The 19,248-nt window shown below is 41.1% G+C and overlaps 2 protein-coding genes across 7 annotated transcripts in view; one reads left to right on the forward strand and one right to left on the reverse strand.

The window, feature by feature from the left end:
• Positions 1–19,248, reverse strand: part of RPL35 (ribosomal protein L35) — a 152,643-nt gene that overhangs the window by 6,835 nt on the left and 126,560 nt on the right. The window lies entirely within an intron of this gene.
• SCAI (suppressor of cancer cell invasion) overlaps positions 1–19,248 on the forward strand; it is a 50,878-nt gene that overhangs the window by 4,629 nt on the left and 27,001 nt on the right. For 3 of the 6 annotated variants that reach the window (XM_069771403.1, XM_069771404.1, XM_069771405.1), the window contains 3 exons: positions 5,068–5,129; positions 9,461–9,562; positions 11,250–11,381. In XM_069771403.1, the coding sequence (XP_069627504.1) occupies positions 5,068–5,129; positions 9,461–9,562; positions 11,250–11,381 (296 nt within the window). The remainder of the gene's footprint in view (positions 1–5,067; positions 5,130–9,460; positions 9,563–11,249; positions 11,382–19,248) is intronic. The other 3 variants (XM_069771406.1, XM_069771407.1, XM_069771408.1) reach the window with 3 other exon arrangements.

Here is a 19,248-nt window from a genome sequence, read left to right on the forward strand (position 1 = left end):
TGTGCATTGCCACAAAATCAAGATAAAACACAACTGGCATTTTAGCTGCTCCAAGAACATTGTGTGTAAATAAACCACTAAATAGTTTAGCTTGTGAAATGTAAATACACACAGCTCAGCCCGCTGCAGCTGATGGTGTTTTTCTATCTCCCTTCTTCCCCTCCCACCCCTGCCAAGAGTAGGCCAGCCTGATGTTCTTTTTTCTATTGCTCTTTCATACAATGCAGATGACTACCGAGTACCATGTAGGTGGTATGCAGGCACCACTACAGATTCATGATTTGAATTTGGATGAAAGGAAGCACTTGCATCCTCTTCCACATTGCTTCTGAACCATCTTCTGGGGATTCCTGGAGTCCGATGACCCAGAAACTCTGCCTTGGTCTGACTTTGAGCTTGAGCTCATTTTTAGTAGCAATCTAGTTAAGTCAGTAGAAGAGCAGAGGCCCAACTGTGATGACATTTTTAGCCTTTGCCCTTTGTTCATCCTATACACAAAAGGTCATGAACTGCAGTGAAAGAGGGATCACAGAGGGCGGAGAATGGACAAAGGTGGAACAAATTGCCAGTGGCAGAAACATAAAGAAGAGAAGCAAAAGTTTTGTGTTATGAAGGTAATTGAAAAAGGCCACGTGCATCCCATGGTGGTATCGTAGTCTCTTGTATTTAAAGTGCATCTGCCCATAGTGAATTTAGAAGAGTCTGCTGATAAGGTGTGGCTTAGATGATCTCAATGTAGAATGCAGGAAGGGACAACACTCTTGTTTCCATGGTATGATGTTAATGAGCAGCTCCGTGTTGTTCTGGGAGAAAAAATGCCAAAGCTGCAGTTCTGGATACAGACAGGTGTGTTTTAAGTAATTTTAAGGATTTTTAAAGATGTGTAAAACAAATTAAAAGCCTGATTCTATAGACTAAGTACTTATTTGAACCTAAAATAATAGGATTGGCACTGCATGCTGGATATACAAACTCATTTGACTCAGAATGGAGTCGAATTTGTGGTGTTGGCTGTTTCCCTACAGGAAGTCTTGAGACTGTTCCCGTTGCAGTGTCAAAGGTAATGCAGAGGTGGCAGCTCATGTTAACTCTGATGTCTTAATATGAGACTGTTTGCAAATCTGGTCTTCTGGTATGCTGAAGAATGAACTAGACATTCATGTGAAAGTATTAAACTTTCAGTTTGCAGTAATAAAATAAAATTCTTGCATAACTCTGTGTACCTGCTGTCTGTCACTTCCACTTGATACAGCAGCGTGCATCTGGAAAATTGTGCGTGCGTGTTTTTATCTTGTTTTCTTATGTATCCCCTTACCGCTCATTTCCCCTTTTTAGGAAACAAAGTTTATGCAATTGCACAGTCAGGCTTCCTCTTTTTTCTTCTTCTCCAAGCAGCTTTTAAATCACTTGTCCAATGTAACCGGTGTTGCTGTAGGGAGAAAGGTCCTGAAGATTATCTAGCAAGTTATTTTCACAAAACTTGGAGTTGAAGAAGAGTGACGTGTTTAGTGCATCTGTTAAAGGGAAGGACAGACAGAAGAGAGTTGTTACCTTTTGTAGGAGGCATCTGGCCAGACACTCAGCATGCATGGAGCCCCAGGATAGTTGAAGCATTTCCCTTTGCTGGGTGGGAGAGCTGGGGTGGTTGTGATGGGTAGGGCCACATACAGGTTGATGTGGGACCAGACTTCTGCTTGCTGTAAAAGAGAGGATGACTGTTCATGCACAAGTGTGTGGGCTAGTGTCACAGGCTCAGCTGGGTTTGTATGTTTTTAAAAATGTCTTCCCTCTTGCTTAATCTTTAGAGATGCTACTGCTTCTGCAATTTAGCTGTAAAAATGGTATATTTTAGTAGGAAAAATATTTTCTTGGAGAATTCCCAATAGGAGTAGAACTAATTGCATTTGCAGGTGATTTTCAGTCAGCCACACTGTAATTTGTTTACAAAATATAAGTTTTTCACCCTCCTCTTTCAGGCTGCATTTCTCCTTAGGGCCCTTTTGAAATAAGCAAATGCCCAGGCAGAGTGAACACGATTTGACCAGTGTTATCAGCTAAATAAAATAGCTACTTGTTTCTCTTTCTTAAGTTACATTTTAAGTTGCTTTTTATTGTGGTGTTCAAACAAAAAATGCCTCCAAAGCCTGGGCTCTGCCTAAGTCCCTTTCATTGTGTCTTCTGTGTGCATGTTTATACAGCAGCAAGCATAGCTGGTACAGAAACATTCTGGTTGTTCTTTAAGCTAGACCTGGGTATTGCTGTCCTGGACTACAAACCCTACCAGGAGTCCTGGCGTGGTCTCAGCCAGCTCGCAGATGCCTCCTGCAGCGTCCAAGTGAGCTACTGTAAAAGGAGCTTGGTCCATCTGGAAGAGCTGCAGCCACTGCAGTGCAGACGTGCCCTGAGGTGAACAGTGGTTGGGGATGAGAAATGTCTGTGTTTAGTTCCAAGTTTTACTAAAAACCTTGGAATAATAAAGAAATACTTTTTTTCCCTCCATATATTTTATAAAGAAATGGTCTGATGTATAACTGCTCCTTGCCATTCCCTCTGAAGTACTGACTCCAGCAGTCTGCGAAGCTTTTGGTGCGTGCACACCCTTGTGTATCGGAGGGGGTTGTTATTTCTTTCAGTGTGTCTTGAGTGGAACTTAGTGGTGTCTCAGGAACTTCAGGACAGTAGCTCTCAATGCAGAATTAGGTATTCTGGTGAGAGGAATGAATTTGGGTTCTAATTAATTTTGTGTTGTCTGAGGCTCTGTCAGGACTAGCACTCTGAGCAGATTACATGGAAACGCACAGATGGTTTTCCCAAAACGTGTAATATAGCTTTGAAAGAAGACATGAGAGGCAAGTATGCCAGTCTGTAGAAGAAAAGGAGAGGCAACTAGAGAGCAAAGGTAGACATCTTGCTTGACAGAGGTAAGATCGGATGTTTCTTGGTAGAGATTTGAGATACGATGGTTCCAGGCTTTGGGTATGAATGATCAAGAGCTTAGTTTTATCTGTGTGATTAATTTGCGGATAAGAAATAGATACCAACTGTGCATCTGGTTTTTGTCACGTCCCCTTTTGGCAGTGATGCTGTGGGAGATATGTCAGGATGGAAAGTGAAAAGAGAGCTGGTCTCTTTGGCTCAGGGTTTGAGACCTTTAAAATCCTGATAGATTGGAATGTATTTTCCACCATTGGTTTCTGTGGAGAGCTGTTCTAATAATGTCTTAGTGTGGGGAAATTCCTGTGTCAACTAGGTGTGGAAAGTGTGTTTGCTTTTGCTTTTGCTTTTTGGTTACCACTTGCATCTCTAAGTAAGGAGTGGGAAGCATTTGAAAAACAGAGTTTATATTTCTGTGCTGTGATTTCCTGATTAAAATGGTAAAACTATCCATGAAGCTGTGAATCGGGATGCACTTACCCTTACCATTAGTTCACTTGTCTAAGCACATACTTCCTACTCAACTCCAGCATTATAATATTAATCAGAGCTTCAACTGTAAACCCCAAGCCAATTGTATTTGATGCAAGCAATGACACCAGATCAGCAAGAGTTTGGGACTTGTAGCTGGTATGGCAGTTTACTGTTCTGTATTACATCTGTGACAGATAGTTCTGATTCTCAGGCTAACGGTTAATCAATATAGTCAACCCACCTTAGTCTACTGCTTGGTTTGCATTTTGCTGTCTTCAGGTGGGTGGGTGAAAAAAAACAAGAGCATTTCTTCCAAAGAAAGAGAATGCTCTTCCTCTCCCTCCTATCCCCATCCCCAACATTAACCATCCTGGATTGTCCTGTTAGATTTGTGTCTGCTGTCCTGTTCAGAAGGTTGTGTATGGGTTATTTAAGGGACAGAGCTGAAGGCTTGGTAATCAAAACAGCTGGAGCCTGAAATAAAATACAGATTCTCATTCTAATTTTAGCCAAGAAGCTTCACTGGGTCACATTGATCAGTTCTCTGCATTGTAATACATTTGTTCCTGTGCATAGTGTGAATATTTAACATCCAAACTTTATCTTTGGAAGGCTGGAACGCCATGGAGATCAGTATTTGTAAGGTACGTGAAGTCACCTGTTAAATGACACAACAAGTGACGTGTTCTGATTTTTGGAAGAGTTGCTTCTGAAAGATGCGCTCATGCTTATACTTACAAAATCATACAATTTTTTCTGCAAGTGATAGTTTGAAGTATAAATGTCTAAAAATTTAAGACTAAATTCTTGTGGTTTTGAAGAAAGACAGGTTGTATATCATGTATGTGAAGTATCTGTACTCCATACTGCTTGTGTTCTGTAGTTCGGACTCTAATTTCCTTGGTAAAATACCAGACAGAACAAATGTGCTGCTAAAGTCTTTGTAAGGAGATTGCCTCTAGTAGTACAAGATGAGAGTTTGAAGTCTAATGCTGATGGTCTAGTGAGAAGAGAGTTACTCTTTCAATTGATCATTTAGGTGAAGTAGATAAAACACTGCTAATAGGTACTCACAGCTTTTATCCTCTACATACTCATGTGATGAGGCTGTCCAGGTTGACTGGAAGGCAGGAGACACTCAAGATTCCACAACTGAGCAGAAGCCATGGCTCAAAAAAAAGGCAGATTGGTTGTACAAGTGCTCTGTCAGGAGGTCAAGGTGCCACGTCCAGCCAACGCTGCTATGCAGCTCTAGGAAACTGCCCCGATTCTGCCTGTCCTTACTCAACAGGGTTTATACACTCCTAACTTCACCTGCACAGTATGCCATACAGTTACAGTAACACTAAATTTTCTGTGGAGTGAGGTTTTATTTGCTTGTAAGTGTCAGGTGTGAAGTTATGACCACCCTCTTCTACCAGGCAGCTGAATGGCAGGTCATAGTGATCCTGGCTAAGTAATAAATCTGGCTAAGTAGATGTGTATGTAATACAGTTATTTAACACATCTATGCTTGACTTTCATTGTCAGCTTGATTTCGTTGAACCAGAGTATTCTGTCACTATTCACAAAGCGTGCCTTGCTTTACAGGCCTGAGTCCCAGTATAGGGCCAGTAAGGAGCGCATACTGTTGACTTCAGCACTCTTTTTTCCTTCCAGCTGAGCCTGGAAAACCTTAGCCAAAAGACGGCAAACCACAGGGAAGTGGAAACGTTTGTGATGTAAGTGGCACATAACTTTAAAAATACTGGCTAGCATCATGAAACTTTCATCCGTTTCCCATACCCTGCCTCCTGCTGCCTTTCAGCTCCAACTGCTTTGCATAGTCTTGCCATCCTCTGGGATGCCTGTAAGCTCTTCTACCCTGGGTGCTGCAACGGGATGAATTTGTAAAATCTATGAATGTATTGTACTAAGCAAACCTGGAGTTGTGCGTTCTGAGAGTGTGTGCGTTGGAAAGAACCTGGCATGCAAAGTGCAATGCTTGGCTAGCACAGTTTTTCTGCCTTGTATGGCCTGAGGAGTTGGCAAAATCTTTAAGAGAATAAAAAGTTCTGCTGGAAGTCACCATTTTCTGACTTATTTTAACAGTCTTTTAAACCGATGTTTCAGTGTCTCCTTTTGTACTCTGGAGACATTTTTTTAACATACACTACTTAAGAAAAAAGAAGAAACATTTTCATGCAAAACAGCCCAATAGTTTATTTTGCATGAAAGAAAGCAAAAAGCATCAAACACAAGAACAAAAAATTAAGTAGGTGCTATTTCTGGTGTAGCTGGGCTGTCAAAACTGGGAGAACTGTCTGTTTGCAGAAGAGGAGCCCAGATCTGTGGGGTTACTTCTGGTATCAAAGAGAAGGAGAAGCCCCTACTGGTTGCATTTTATTTATGTTTTTCATTTGGAGCTTAGAAGTCCCTGAGGAAAGGGCGATGTGAGTAGCTATATTCCTCCCTTTGCTGTGCCCACTTGCTGTTTCTAATAATAATTCTTTCTCCTGTCTGTAATGCTGCTGCATTACAACACACTCTTTAGTGCAGGGAAGACCTCCTCCTTTCCTGAGCTGCTTGTGATAGTAGTTCTTTCTTTGTACAGCATCAAATACCACCCCCTTCAGAGCATGATAAGCCAAAACCAGTGCATGAGATAACTAATTTCATTTTCCTTCTCTGTCAGCTGGAAAAGCCAGCTTTACCTATCATTTAACGGCTCCTGTTGTCCTCTTTCTTTCCATCTTCCCTTCCCATCTTTCCTTCACATTCAGGCATGTGCTGTGGCTGAGTGAAACCAGGGTTTAAACTGCAGCAGTGCCTGTCTCATGTCTGTAACCAAAATGCTTATTTGAATTTGAGATCTGTAGAAGAATTACCTTCTGGCAGCTTTTCTGAAGATATATCACAGAGGGAAATTGTCATGCTTATTACTACTCCACTTAAATCTTCAGTGCTTTTATTTCTTTCTTGGTTGAACCCCTTATTTCTTTTCCTGATTATTTTTTCCTAGAAGGAAGATTCTGTTTGCCCATGACGTGATTCAGTCTTAATATTTTTATAATGTATTTTCTGTATGGTGTTATTTTATAATCATCATGAAGATGAGTTTGACATGTAGTAAGAAATTCAGTCAAATTCTGAGCAGGACTAATACTTACTTTTAAAATGTAACCGTTAAGGATTTTCAGTAGGACTTTCCACTATACCATGTACATGTGTAAATACACTGGATAGTTTAGAAGTACTGCTGTTTTCCGAGTGTAATATCTGGCAGAGCCAGAACATGCCTTTAATTATCCTGCAAGAGAGTGAAACTTGATCTCATCCATTGTCACTGTCCAAAGCTGATTATTTTGAGCATACTCGTTCTATCATCCCAGAGGTGTTATGTCTGTTGCATCTATTCTGTCCCACAGGCAATTGTGCTTGCATCTTCAGGTCATTAAGAACAGAGATAGTTTCATAATTGTGTGGGTAATTAAGGTTTCATTTCATTCTACTTTTAACTGTGATTTAGCTGTTTTATTATAAAATAACCCAGAAATGAGGGCACATTGAGGCTTCTGTGTTTAATTTATTAAGTACTAATGGAATAGCTTTTCATAAGCACCCAGAATCCTTTCCGTTCATTCTGATGTCTTAGATCAAGTGTCTTCTGGTCACCTCCCCCCCTTTAAAAGCGTCAGTAGAAAATGAGATTAATTTTTGCATCTGTTTTACTGTTTAGGTGCTTAAGGTTGAGTGGGAGCAATACCATCAAAATGTTTGACAAACATTGAATTTAGGCTAAGCATGTCTGCAAAGCTGGTAGGTATAATTTTTACAGACCACGATACAGGGCAGAGTTTTTCGAGTTTCTCAGAGAGAGTTCTGTTCAAAGCCCTTTTTAGAATAAGTATTAAATGTGTAATTCAAAGCATGCTGATGAAAGTATGCATTGAGTGTTTTATTCCAGGTCTAACATGCAAGTCTTTCTTTCATATCATATGAAATACATATGGGAATCCAGATTAGAACCAGGTAGAAGGCATATTTGGAATGCTGAATGGTAGGGGTGTTTTCATGGCAGCAACTATCATAATGAGGTTTTTTTAGTTTACTGCTACTAGCTGTATTTCAGTCTTTTTTGTATCAACATTCTATTGCTGAGTATTGGTTTTAATGGAAATTAAAATCATGAACAAACTTAGAAATTTTAGCAGAAGGTCTGTGAAAATTTTGCCATCTCACACACACGTGCACACACACACACACACAAAAGTTTGAGCTGCAGTACCTTAATGATATGAGTACATCTCTTTGTTTTAAACCACTGTTTTGGTCATGTTCAGTAGTAGTGGTTTACAGTGATAACCTTCCCTGGAACACCGAGAGCCTCCCATGTTTGTGATGGTCATCATCTGTTTAAATAATATAAAATGTAGGGGTAATAATATGCAGTGGAACTGTTACAGTTTTCAGCACAATCTAGTGTTTATTGTCTTTGCTAAGTTCATGTGACATACAGTTCAATCAGATGTCTTTTATTGTTGTAGTAAGACATTGTCTGGCAGGCAGGCCCTCTATACATAAAACCCAAAGATGCTTCTTGCAAATGAACCTGAACTTTTTGTAAGATACTCATTCTAGAGGGTACAGGGGTTTGTTGTCTTCCCCCTGAACTAACCATTTATCTCTGTATTCTAGTGAATTTTTTGTTCTCCCATCCCTTCCTTTCGTATTTGTGTTTCTGGTGCTTCACTTTGGTGGTGTGGGTTTGTGGGGTTTTTTTAGTTCTCTGTTTTTTGTGCTTGTGGCAACTTCACTTTAAAGTGGAACTTGATCAGGCTTTTATTGATATTTTGATCTCTAAAGCAACACAAGCTAAAGTCTTGATGTATGTATACACCTGTTGATATATGTGATTTTTAAGATTTCAACTTAGTTGTAGAGTGAAGATGTAATTTTGCGGGTACTGTAGTTTCATGTCTTTTGTGTGGAACAGTCTTTTTTACCAGTAGGGATTCTTTTCTGGAGATAAGTTTGAGTGACTGAGAGTTAACTTTATTTTGTCTCTTTCAAAAAGTGAATTCCTGACTATTCTAGTAAGTGTGCTCTTTTTGCTTGCTTCTTCATGTAAGTCTCTGCCTCTTACTCCTCACCCTGCCTATATAATACCACAGTCTAGCCTAAAGTCAGGCTACTGGTTGCATTAATACCATCTGTGTGGTTTGATTACAGCAATCATTTTTTCATTTCTGAACCTGTGAATAAGGAAAAACTGAATGTCCTAGTGGAGCGTCTCCAGGGTATACTAATTTTTCAGGTCTCCATGCAATGTCAGAATGTGCTTAAATGTGGTTTGTTTCCTAGGTTCCTTCATCAGCAGTCTCTGATAAGAAGACAGGTTGTTCCCTCTGCTTTCGGCAGTTTCTTTCCATGAGCAGAAAAGGTGCTTTTGCCCTCTGCATCAGTAATAGGTCCAGACCCACATGCCGACAGCCGTATCAGAAGGCTGACCATCCCGAGCGTTCTCCAATGTTTTATTTTCAGTTTGGTAATCTCTCTCTTTTTTTTTTTTTTTTTTTCTTTTTTAAAAATTTTTTTCCTTTCTCTCAGTTCTCATTTTCCACAAACTAGCATTGTGCTAAATATTTAGGAACTGGCTGGGCTTGGAGTAGGCTTTCAAAATATACCTTCATTGTCTGTAACCTGAAAGAGATTTTTTTTTTCTCCTTTCTCTGCAACAAGTATTCTTCCTGCCTTCTGATACCTTTCAGATTGGCAGGCAGTGAATTTTCTAGCATATCTTTTATTGATTGCATAAATGGCCCTCTTCGCAGTGGGTCTAGTGGACTCCCCCAACATGAGAACTGCAGTTGGTTTTACTTGCCTATGCCAGGGCTAACCCAGATTCAGTTGGCCAATGTTAGCAGTGGTTGGGGTAGTTGGATACTATAACTTAAGGGTAGCATAAAATAAAATTGACTTTACCATTAAATTAAAGGAATGATATACAGACTGTATGAAACATACTTTGCAATTTAAGCAAGCTCCTCAATTTTTGAAAATGTATCTGAAGCTGCTCCAGAGTGCCTGGTCTACTACAGTGGAGTGCTGCAGAATCCAAGGGCCTCGCTGGAGGAATTAGGGCACCCTTGCTGCGGAGCACACAGAACCTGGGGTATTGTCCCTCTTCCTGAAATTCCTGAATCACCTCCTGGCTACTTCTGACATCTGTTTTTTAGCCCTCACTGTTCACTTCGATTTCATACGTTGGTGCTTTAAGTACTCAGTGTTGTTTGTTTCGTGCTGTGTGAACGTAAATGTTTAGAGATTTCAAACACAGGCTGGTGCTTCTCAATATTCATGTCCTGCTTACTAGGCTCATACCAACAGCTTTTGACATCTGGTTGGTATGTTTTGAACTCTCTTACACTGTCTGGCACCCATACTGCAGCTACTTGACAATATGTAGCTACTTCCTACCTTTTTCTGGAACTCTTCCAACAAGCGGTTTGTGCAGTGCACCCAATGTCCTTGCACTAGTGCTCTAGTGCACTGTCACATGGGTGTGTAAAAGACAAGTGAATGTGTGCTGCATCTTGTCTAAACTGGGAAATGATGAAACTGCTTGGTTGGCAGGATACGCTCACTAACTTATTCCCAAAAGCTGCGGGGGGAACTGCTGATTTTCGTCTGTGTTTGGTAGGCATGAAGTGTTTGTTCAGGGAAGTATTTATAAAGTCTGGTTATTGTGAAAGTTTTTCATGACAATTGGTGAAAGATGCTTCTGGGTACTTTCCAATGACTGTAAGGAGTTAGCTTTGCCGTTTCCTGGCTTGAACTGGGACTTGTAGGTAATTATTTGTGTGAATAGCATCCAAACAGAGCTTGTGCACAAATGGAAACTTATTGCTTAACAAAAGTGCTTACCAGAACTGGTAGAGATGTTGCTGAAAGTAAAAGCTCTGCATTTGCCCAGTTAGAGCTGTGTTTATCTTGCACAAAAATTCTTAAGAGAGCACAGAAGAGCTAAAGACCTGGCAGCCATTTTCAGGGGAGCATATTCTCTTGCGGCTGCTGAGAAATCTGGAGCTCACCTTTAGATGATCAAAAAGATAATTTTATATCTATGTATGTTTCAAGTAAGATTTTTAAAAGCCACTCTGCCTTTATAGGCTTCATATTCCCTACTTACTCAGTACTAGGATTATCTACATTATATCTTAGTTTTTTGTTCAGGTGATTACCATACAATATGACATTTTGCTCATATCAACAGTAAAAATAGATCTGCAGGTATAATTGTGGGCAGTGCAAGCCATGGAATTAAACAGTCATGAAGAAGTAGAGAGGAAGCTGGATATTTTTTAGCATTCTGTCTAAAATTGCTATGTTTTAGCAGTAGGAACTAGTGAGCTACTGTTTTCAGCAGTTAAAGAAGAAAATTAAATGTAGACAGAACTGAGGCTAGTCTCTAAATATGGCTGCAGGATAAACACCTCTGCAGAAAGGCAAATTTAGAGAGGATTTCTTTGTCCAAGTATGAAATCCAACTACTGTTTGTGTTGCATTCCTCTTGTTGGCAGTCTTGTGTTTGTGAATACAGTCCTCAGAGTTATTTTATTTTATGACTCTTGTACCGCTTTTTATTTTTAATTTTGCTCTCTTAACTAGTGCATTGTGCAATAATTAGTCCCATGCTTTGATTCTCAGCTGTTATTTTTAATGACTCCTGAGAACAGTAACCTGTGGGAAAATTGCATGCTCTTTGTTACCATCTCCATGGAACTGTACATGCATCTAATCTGGATGAGTTCATAGTAGTCCTCAATTTTTGAGTAATACAGCTATTTTCTTCTTCACAGGACTGAGTTTGCCCTAAAAGAAATCATGTCATCAGGAGGAGCTGAAGATGATATTCCTCAAGCAGAGAGGAAAACAGTGACAGACTTTTGCTACTTATTGGATAAATCTAAGCAGCTATTCAATGGCTTAAGGTTAGTGCCCTTTTGACAGTATTCCTTCAGAAGAAACATTGGAACATACACTTTAGTACGTGAGTGATGCTGAAGTCAGTTGTACAACTGACATTTCTAACTCAAACCCAGTAAGTCTGTTTAGGAGAGAACCATGTGCACCTATGTATGGGTAGTTTTGTCATTTATGTAAGAATGTCTGTAGGAGTAGAGGTTCACGCACTTCTTCTGAGACAGTAGGGAAGGAAATGTGAGAAAGGTGAACTGAATGTCTTGGTCATGTCAGTTAACAGGAAACTAGAAGTCGGAAATTCCGTGAAATTGATAGAATTCATACTGAAGTGTTGTGTATGAAGTACACAATTAAGGACTAGGTTTGGCTTTGTGCAGTCAACAGCATGCAAGTCCAAAACCCCACACTCCATACTAAAAAAAAAAACAAAAACAAAAAACCAAAAAGATGAGAAGGATTGGCCTAGGTGGGAGGGAATATTTTTTGAGAATAAATTTAGGAAGTGATAAACAGGAACATCCAAACCATAGCCTGTATGTGTCTGGTGAAACAAATGCTTACTCTGAACTGTGGAAAAAGGTAAAATCTGCATTTATCTACAAAACATCTGCAGTAACATCTAGAAAGTCTAGCTGTTTTGTCAGCATCAATAAGAAGGGGTATAAGAGTAAGGGGAGTTCAAGGCAAATGGTTCACCTTTGGACAGTGATATAGGCATCCTGTTTATGCCAATATATGCTGAGCTAAAGATTATGTATTCAAGAGCTGTTTTATTTCTAAGCTTTGCTGTAGAGTCTCTTAAGCAACATGGTTTTTAGCTCAAATCTTGTTGGCAGTTCAGCCTCATACTGGTCTCTGAGTAATACAGCATGTTTGGGCCCATATAGCTTGCTGTTATTCAAACACAGATGGTTAGAAAAGATGTTTTTAATTCCATCCCCCCCTCCCGCTATTGATAATCCTTTCATGTGCTTTAGAAGTTGATTACCAAATCCAAAACAAACAGTTTGTGCTCCAAAACCTGAATGGTAGATGGGCAGTAGAGGCAAGGAGTTCTTGGTGATTGCATTTGACACTCCATGAAACAGAGTCTAAAGCAAAAGTACTGAGATCTTGAGGCCAGGATTTCCAGGACCATATATGTCATTACATTGGCTTTCTGATATAGCTTGCTTGGAATTTTGGCCAGAGTCACCGAAGAGTACATGTCTGGATGCATGATGCTCAAGTTCAGATCACAGAGATGGCAGAGTATCTACAGCCATTCTGTGTCTTCCTTTGGGCATGGAGGGAGCTAGTACTTCTATCAGATTTCCAGATAAGAGATGTAGTTCCCATATATGTCCACGGTACTTTGCCAAAAAGAAACCTTCTTATCCAGCTGGATGGAAAGAAAATGGAAAATACCTTTGGATGAAGTTGGGGCAATAAAAATAGAGAGATGGGCCTCAGCAGCCAGCTCTGCTGTGTGAAAATAAGAACATACCAGAACGGGAGGCTGCCTCTGTCCTTACTGTAACTTGACACAACTAACGTGGCTGCTTCTTACACTGAACTTGACCACCATTTCACCTGTAAGACCTGTGATTCCTATGGGTATAATGACTGGATAAAGCAGCATTATAATTTGCAGGTATCTCCTCTGTTAGTGCTTGTTCTCTTCTGGGTAGTTCACCTGGAAATGACTTGGCAAGTATCCTAATTCTTTGTCCAGTTTCTTGCATTTCCCTCTAGCATAATAAATGCATTTGATGCATGCCTGCTGCCTTGTCTTTTGAAGATGATGACGGCCTTTGCTGCTATGTTTTATGGCATTCTCTTGTCCCTACCATGTTTCATGGAAAAGAAGTGATGGGGGAGGGAGAGGAGAGCAATGATTTTCTTCCTGAAACCTCCTCTGGGCACTTCAGCTACAGGGAACTGAGCCTATAGCTGTGTTGGCAGCTGCCTAGCTGTTGCTGCTGCCAAAAATGCAACGGCTCAGCCTGACACGTCTTTGTTTCAGTAGCATTTCCTTCCTCTCTTCCCAATACAGATGCCAAATACAGCATTTGAGGAAAACATACGATGATGTGCCAAGGTTGCTGCTCCAAAGTATACTTCATGCTTGCACTACCAGTGATACCATCCTTTTGTGGCCATGCCTGCTAGAATAACTTAGAGGGGAAGTTGTCTTTCTAATGTCTGTACTCCCTTTTTGAACACCCTGAGCTGTAAGTTAGAAACAGCTGTTAATGAAGGATGTTCTAATTGCTCTCTTCTCTCCTTTCTCCATTCCCACTTGTTTTTTTTCTTGGAAAAAAAGCTGGAAAGAGGGAGCGTGTTAGGAAGCAGTTTTTCATGGTGTACTGTCACCAGTTACTGTTTTCTTTTTAATGTTAAAAAGTGCTTAAATATGTTCAGTATCACATAGAAGCTTGAAACTTTAAGAAATGAAAAGACTTTCCGCATATATCATACTTGCCTAGACTATAAGGTCTTGTGGCTCATTGTGCAGGCTGCAAGAATTGCGACTGCTGTCCTTTCATGGAAAGAGGTGATGGTGTTTAACCATTTATTTTGTGGACTTCTAGTAGTATGCAAGTCGAACCTCTTAGTTTTGTTCCATGATGCTGCTGCTGATTTAGAAACAACAGGACCCTGTTAGCTTCAGGTAACGCTGCAGGCTTGTCATGGTTTAACTCCAGCCAACAACTAAGCACCACATAGCCGCTCTATCCCTCCCCGCCTTAGCTAGATAGGGGAGAGGAAATATAACAAAAGGCTTGTGGGTTGAGATAAGGATAGGGAGAGATCACTTAACTGATTACCATCACAGGCAAAACAGACTCAACCTGGGGAAAATTAACTTAATTTATTGCTAATAAAGCCAAATCTTAAAACACCTTCCCCACACCCCTCCCTTCTTCCCAGGCACAGTTTCACTCCTGAATTCTCTACCTACCCCCACAGTGGTGCAGGGGGACAGGGAATGGGGGTTATGGTCAGTTCATCACACATTGTCTCTGCTGCTCCTTCCTCCTCAGGAGCAGGACTCCTCACTCTTTCCCTGGTCCAGCATGGGGTCCCTCCCACGAGAGACAGTTCTCCATGAACTTCTCCAATGTGAGTCCTTCCCATGGGCTGCAGTTCTTCAGAAACTGGTCCACCATGGGTCCCTTCCATGGGCTGCAGTCCTTCAGGCACAGACTGCTCCAGTGTCGGTCCCTGTGGGGTCACAAGTCCTGCCAGCAAACCTGCTCCAGCATGGGCTTCTCTCTCCAGGAGGCCACAGGTCCTGCCAGGAGCCTGCTCCAGTGCGGGCTTCCCACGGGGTCACAGCCTCCTTTGGGCATTCTCCTGCTCCGGTATGGGGTCCTCCACAGGCTGCAGGTGGGTATCTGCTCCACCGTGGACCTCCATGGGCTGCAGGGGGACAGCCTGCCTCACCATGGTCTTTACCATGGGCTGCAGGGGAATCTCTGCTCCAGCACCTGGAGCATCTCCTCCCCCTCCTTCTTCACTGACCTGGGGGTCTGCAGTCTCTTACATGTTTTCACTCCTCTCTCTAGCTGTAGTTTCTGTGCCGCAGCAACTTTTTTTTCCCCTTCTTAAATATGTTATCACAGAGGTGCTACCGCTGTTGCTGATCGGCTTGGCCTTGGCCAGCAGCGGGTCCATCTTGGAGCTGGCTGGCATTGGCTCCATTGGACATGGGAAAGCTTCTAGCAGCTTCTCACAGAAGCCACCCCTGTGGCCCCCCCTACCAAAACCTTGCCGTGCAAGCCCAATACAAGGTTGTACCCCGTCTGGTGCTGGGACAGGACTGGCTTCTCATACCGATTGCATCAGTGAGGCAAGTTACTGTGAGTGCTACTCGTGTGCTTACTATCTTTGTGGGATATTAGAGGCAATGGGGAAGCTACACCACAATGCCATTGTCCCACTGCTGCTTAGGTTCTGGGAATAGTAGCCTGTAATTACTACAAGCCTATGAACATAACAGGAAATTGTCTTTTTTATCACCTGTCAAAACTGTGAATGTATTTAAAGCTCTGAATGTTAAACTTACAGTTATTGTAACCTTTCTTTTTGAAGTGTACTGCTGAGTCTCTAGGACTTTCTCAACATCTTTATGTCTCTGGAAGTTGTCCCTGTGTGACAACTTCCATGTGGTGCTGGCCAGACAAACCTCAGCACCTTTAATTGGTTTTCAGCCAGTATTACCTGGCTTCTGCCAACAGCATGGCTGAAATGAACTACTGGCAGACAATTAATTATGAGTACATAAGTAGTGCTGGTATTTGTTGAGACTATACAGCAAGAATTGGATAAAATTCTGGACTGTTTGTGGAATTCATCCACCAGCCACTCTAATGTGGCAAGGGAACCAGTCTTCTGTGCCCAGTGAGAGAAACCCATTGTTTTAGAACATCTGAGTTTGTGTCTTCGTGTCCAGTTTGGGCTGTTTTAAAAGCCAAGAAATTGGAAAGAGTTTCCACTTGTTGTTGGAGGCTATTGTAATGAGGTGTGTAACTGTCTTCCTTGTCTGGATAGAAATGTCCTAAATCAAAGCATCTCCATTCCCTCCTCTGCATCTGGATTCCTTCTTGTTGCCATTTCCTCCCTCCTGTAAAGCTGATGGTCATCAGTAACAGCATGAGTGAGTACCCCTACTCCTGCCTGTTCTGTACCCAGCATCCTCAGCCAGGCACACCCTGGAGGAAACTGAGGCTCTTGCCTTTTTCTCCCCATATTGCTGTAGTATCCTTCTGCAGATCTGGAAGTAGCAAAATGTCTTGCTATAACGTAGGTCTTTTGCTCTGAAGTTGGGTGTGTAATTGCTTCTGGATCATATATTCCCTGTTTCCTTCAGTGGGAGGAGCTGTATTAATAATCCACTCTGCAATCAACCCAGTCTTTAGTATTCTTTTGGGCTATTTCTCTCCAAATAATGCAGATCCTTTGGTCCAATTAAAAAAATTGCACTAAATGTCCTCTTCTGCTTATGCATCCATTTTCTCGCAGTGAAATTTCTTGACAGTGGGAGCAACATGCATATGACGTTCAGAACACAAAACAGTAAATGGATGGCAGCAATGGCAGCTCTTGTCTGCAAAAATCTGTGGTGAAACCACGGTAATGTATTGTCATAAATGAAGTTTTATTACAGCCATGTCAGAATACTATCAAAAGAACGAGTGCTACTGTCTGTTTCCATGGAGATCTTTCCTGTTCCCCGGGGAGCCAAGGAATCGCATGGTATTGTGCAGCTATGCCAACTGCAATTAGGCAAGCATGCTGCTTGAGAAATATACATGTGGACAACAACGGCCAAACACGTGTACGCTGTGCTAACAGAGGCTTTTTAAAATGCCACTGATTTTCATATATTCAAAACTAATGCAGCGCAGTGAGTTGAACTAGGTTTTATAAGAATGCTTAGGCTTGTACAGAATTGAGGGGGTGACAGAGGTAAGCACGGGAAGATGACAGGTGAGGTATAAAGAGCGTATTGGCTCTGATGAGGGATATATGCATAAGCATGATCAGCAAATAGTTACCTGCTTATTTCTTAATTTGTGCACATACCTACTTCTTGGTGTTTGAGAGAAGGGTGTGTTTTCTTGTTTCCTTATGTTAAGACCTTTGCTCAAATGTCCTAAGCAACTTGGCCTAGAAAGCCTGATTTACTACTGGTAAGGTTATTTGAGTCAACTTGCTAATTCAGTCATTCTTTAAGTTAGTGCCAGGGAACTTTGATTTTATTTTTTTCTTTTTTTTTTTAATGATCAATTTTAGTGTTGTTTTGTATTCACTTTTTTAATTTTAGCATTGAAATGTGTGCATGTGCTAATTAAATTTAACACTACCTCTTGCTATATCAAAGCCTGCAATATATCTTAGGCATGTATTTGGACAGTTTCCTAACTTCTTTTGTTTAGCTAAAATGTTTACATTTATTACAACAATAGAAAGTGGTGAATCATTTGTTGCATTAAATGTTTTAAATTTGCATGTGTTTATATCAAGCTATATTTGGATGAAGATGTTGGTGCCTTGAAGCACGTGTTTATACTTCTGTTAACCCCTTGCTGCACCACAGTACGTTCCAAGACGTTGAGCAGCCAATTACAAGTTTGAGGGGATATTTTTTCCTTTTTTTTTTTTTTTTTTTTTGGGGGGGGGGGTAAAATCCTGCCCAGATTCCTTGGCATATTCACAGAATAGCAGCAGCAAGTACTGGAATGGTTTTCCAGGCTGGTAAGAGTCATAGCTGATAACGGATTCATTTTACATGTAGTAACTAAGCTAGGTCCCTTCAGGCTGTGTGGGAAGTACAGTTGGCTGATGAGCAAAGGAATATTAACTTCCTTTTCTACCTAGGGTGCTGTTAAAGCAATTACAGTTAGCAGAAATGCGCCAGTATGCTGCTCTGGAAATTGTAGTATACTGCTTTGCTTGTCTTACTCCTCCGGAGGACATGGCATGGTTTCCAAAAGGTGCTGTTTCCCTTAGTCTCGACCTCCCAGGCTTGGAAGTAGAATATGCTGCTTTTCTGTGCCTGTCTCCTGAAGACTGAGGTGTTGGATGGTATGTTAACCAGCACAGTGATTTGAGAGAACATTCCCTGAAGAAATCATTCTTGAATCATATGAAAGCTTATGCTGTCTTGAAAAAGCTGTTCCACTTCCACTTGCAGAATTGTATACCTCCTATGAATTGGCTTCAGTGTGGATTTGTAGGCAATGTACTCAGTGAGACTGAGGGTTTTGGTCTTCTCTGTTGCATTTCTTCCAAGATTCAAGTAACTCCCAGATGACGGCCTTCTGTTAGGATTGAGAGCACAAATGTTTAAAGCTAAAATCCTTAGGACTACATCATAGTTGTGGGGTGGAGGTGGAGGGAAATATATCACAGCGTGGAAGTCAAGTGGAGGAATGAAAGCAGAACTGAACTGGGTTGACTAACTCGCATGTGGCACTGGAGACTGATACGAAAAAAACAGAAGGTTTCAGGTTCTGACATATTACTAACTATGAGTTAGAGGGTGACAAATGTTGTGGTGATGATGTAACCTGACCCAGTGAATGTTAGCTGTGAGCATCCATAAGCTTGCTTGACCTGGTGACATTTGGACAGCTGGTTTATGTATGATGTTATAGGGTCTGTTTCTGAAACACAGTGAACAGCCTTATCCAATTTAGAAAGACTATTTCCTTAATGAGTAACAAGAAATATTATCAGTCTAAATGAACTAATTTCCATTAGATTATTCTGCTTGCTCTTGGGTAGGTTTGTTGTTTTTTTTTTTTACTATGATATTTTAAGAGTCCAATTTAGCTTTCTGTGCATATAACCATAAAATGAGTTCTCTTTTAGCAAGACAGTTAAGATGTTTTCAATCACTTGTTGAAAAATGCATGTAGGAACATGGTCATTTTCTATTTGGAGTGATTATTTGTAGGTCTGTTCTTCTGATGCTGTTGAGAACGTGTTGATATTACGGGGGTTAGAGAGCATGGATTCCTTTTTGCCCTTTAGACTGTATTTGTCCATAAATACCAATGGTTTTGAACATATCCAATCTGACTCATGTTAACATGCTCATGGAGAGCACTGCTTCCACCTGCTGCCATTCTGCCTGTTGGAGTAGCCATTCCAGAATCCCAGGCACATCTGGAGAGAACAGGATCACGTGTACAGTGTGTCATATGTTCATAAAAGATACTGTATAAATACACTGTAAATATACCGTAAGTTTCATAACTAAATTAAAAGTGAATGTCTACCTGTATAACTGGTGGAAGCTGTTGGACAGGACCCATCTTGTTGAATCTTTTGGGAAGGGAGAGTCGGCCTTTCATAAGGGGTCTGTGCAGGGGGACTGTCAGT

The sequence above is a fragment of the Haliaeetus albicilla genome, chromosome 26, assembly GCF_947461875.1.
Source record: "Haliaeetus albicilla chromosome 26, bHalAlb1.1, whole genome shotgun sequence".
NCBI classification, from domain to species: Eukaryota; Metazoa; Chordata; class Aves; order Accipitriformes; family Accipitridae; genus Haliaeetus; species Haliaeetus albicilla.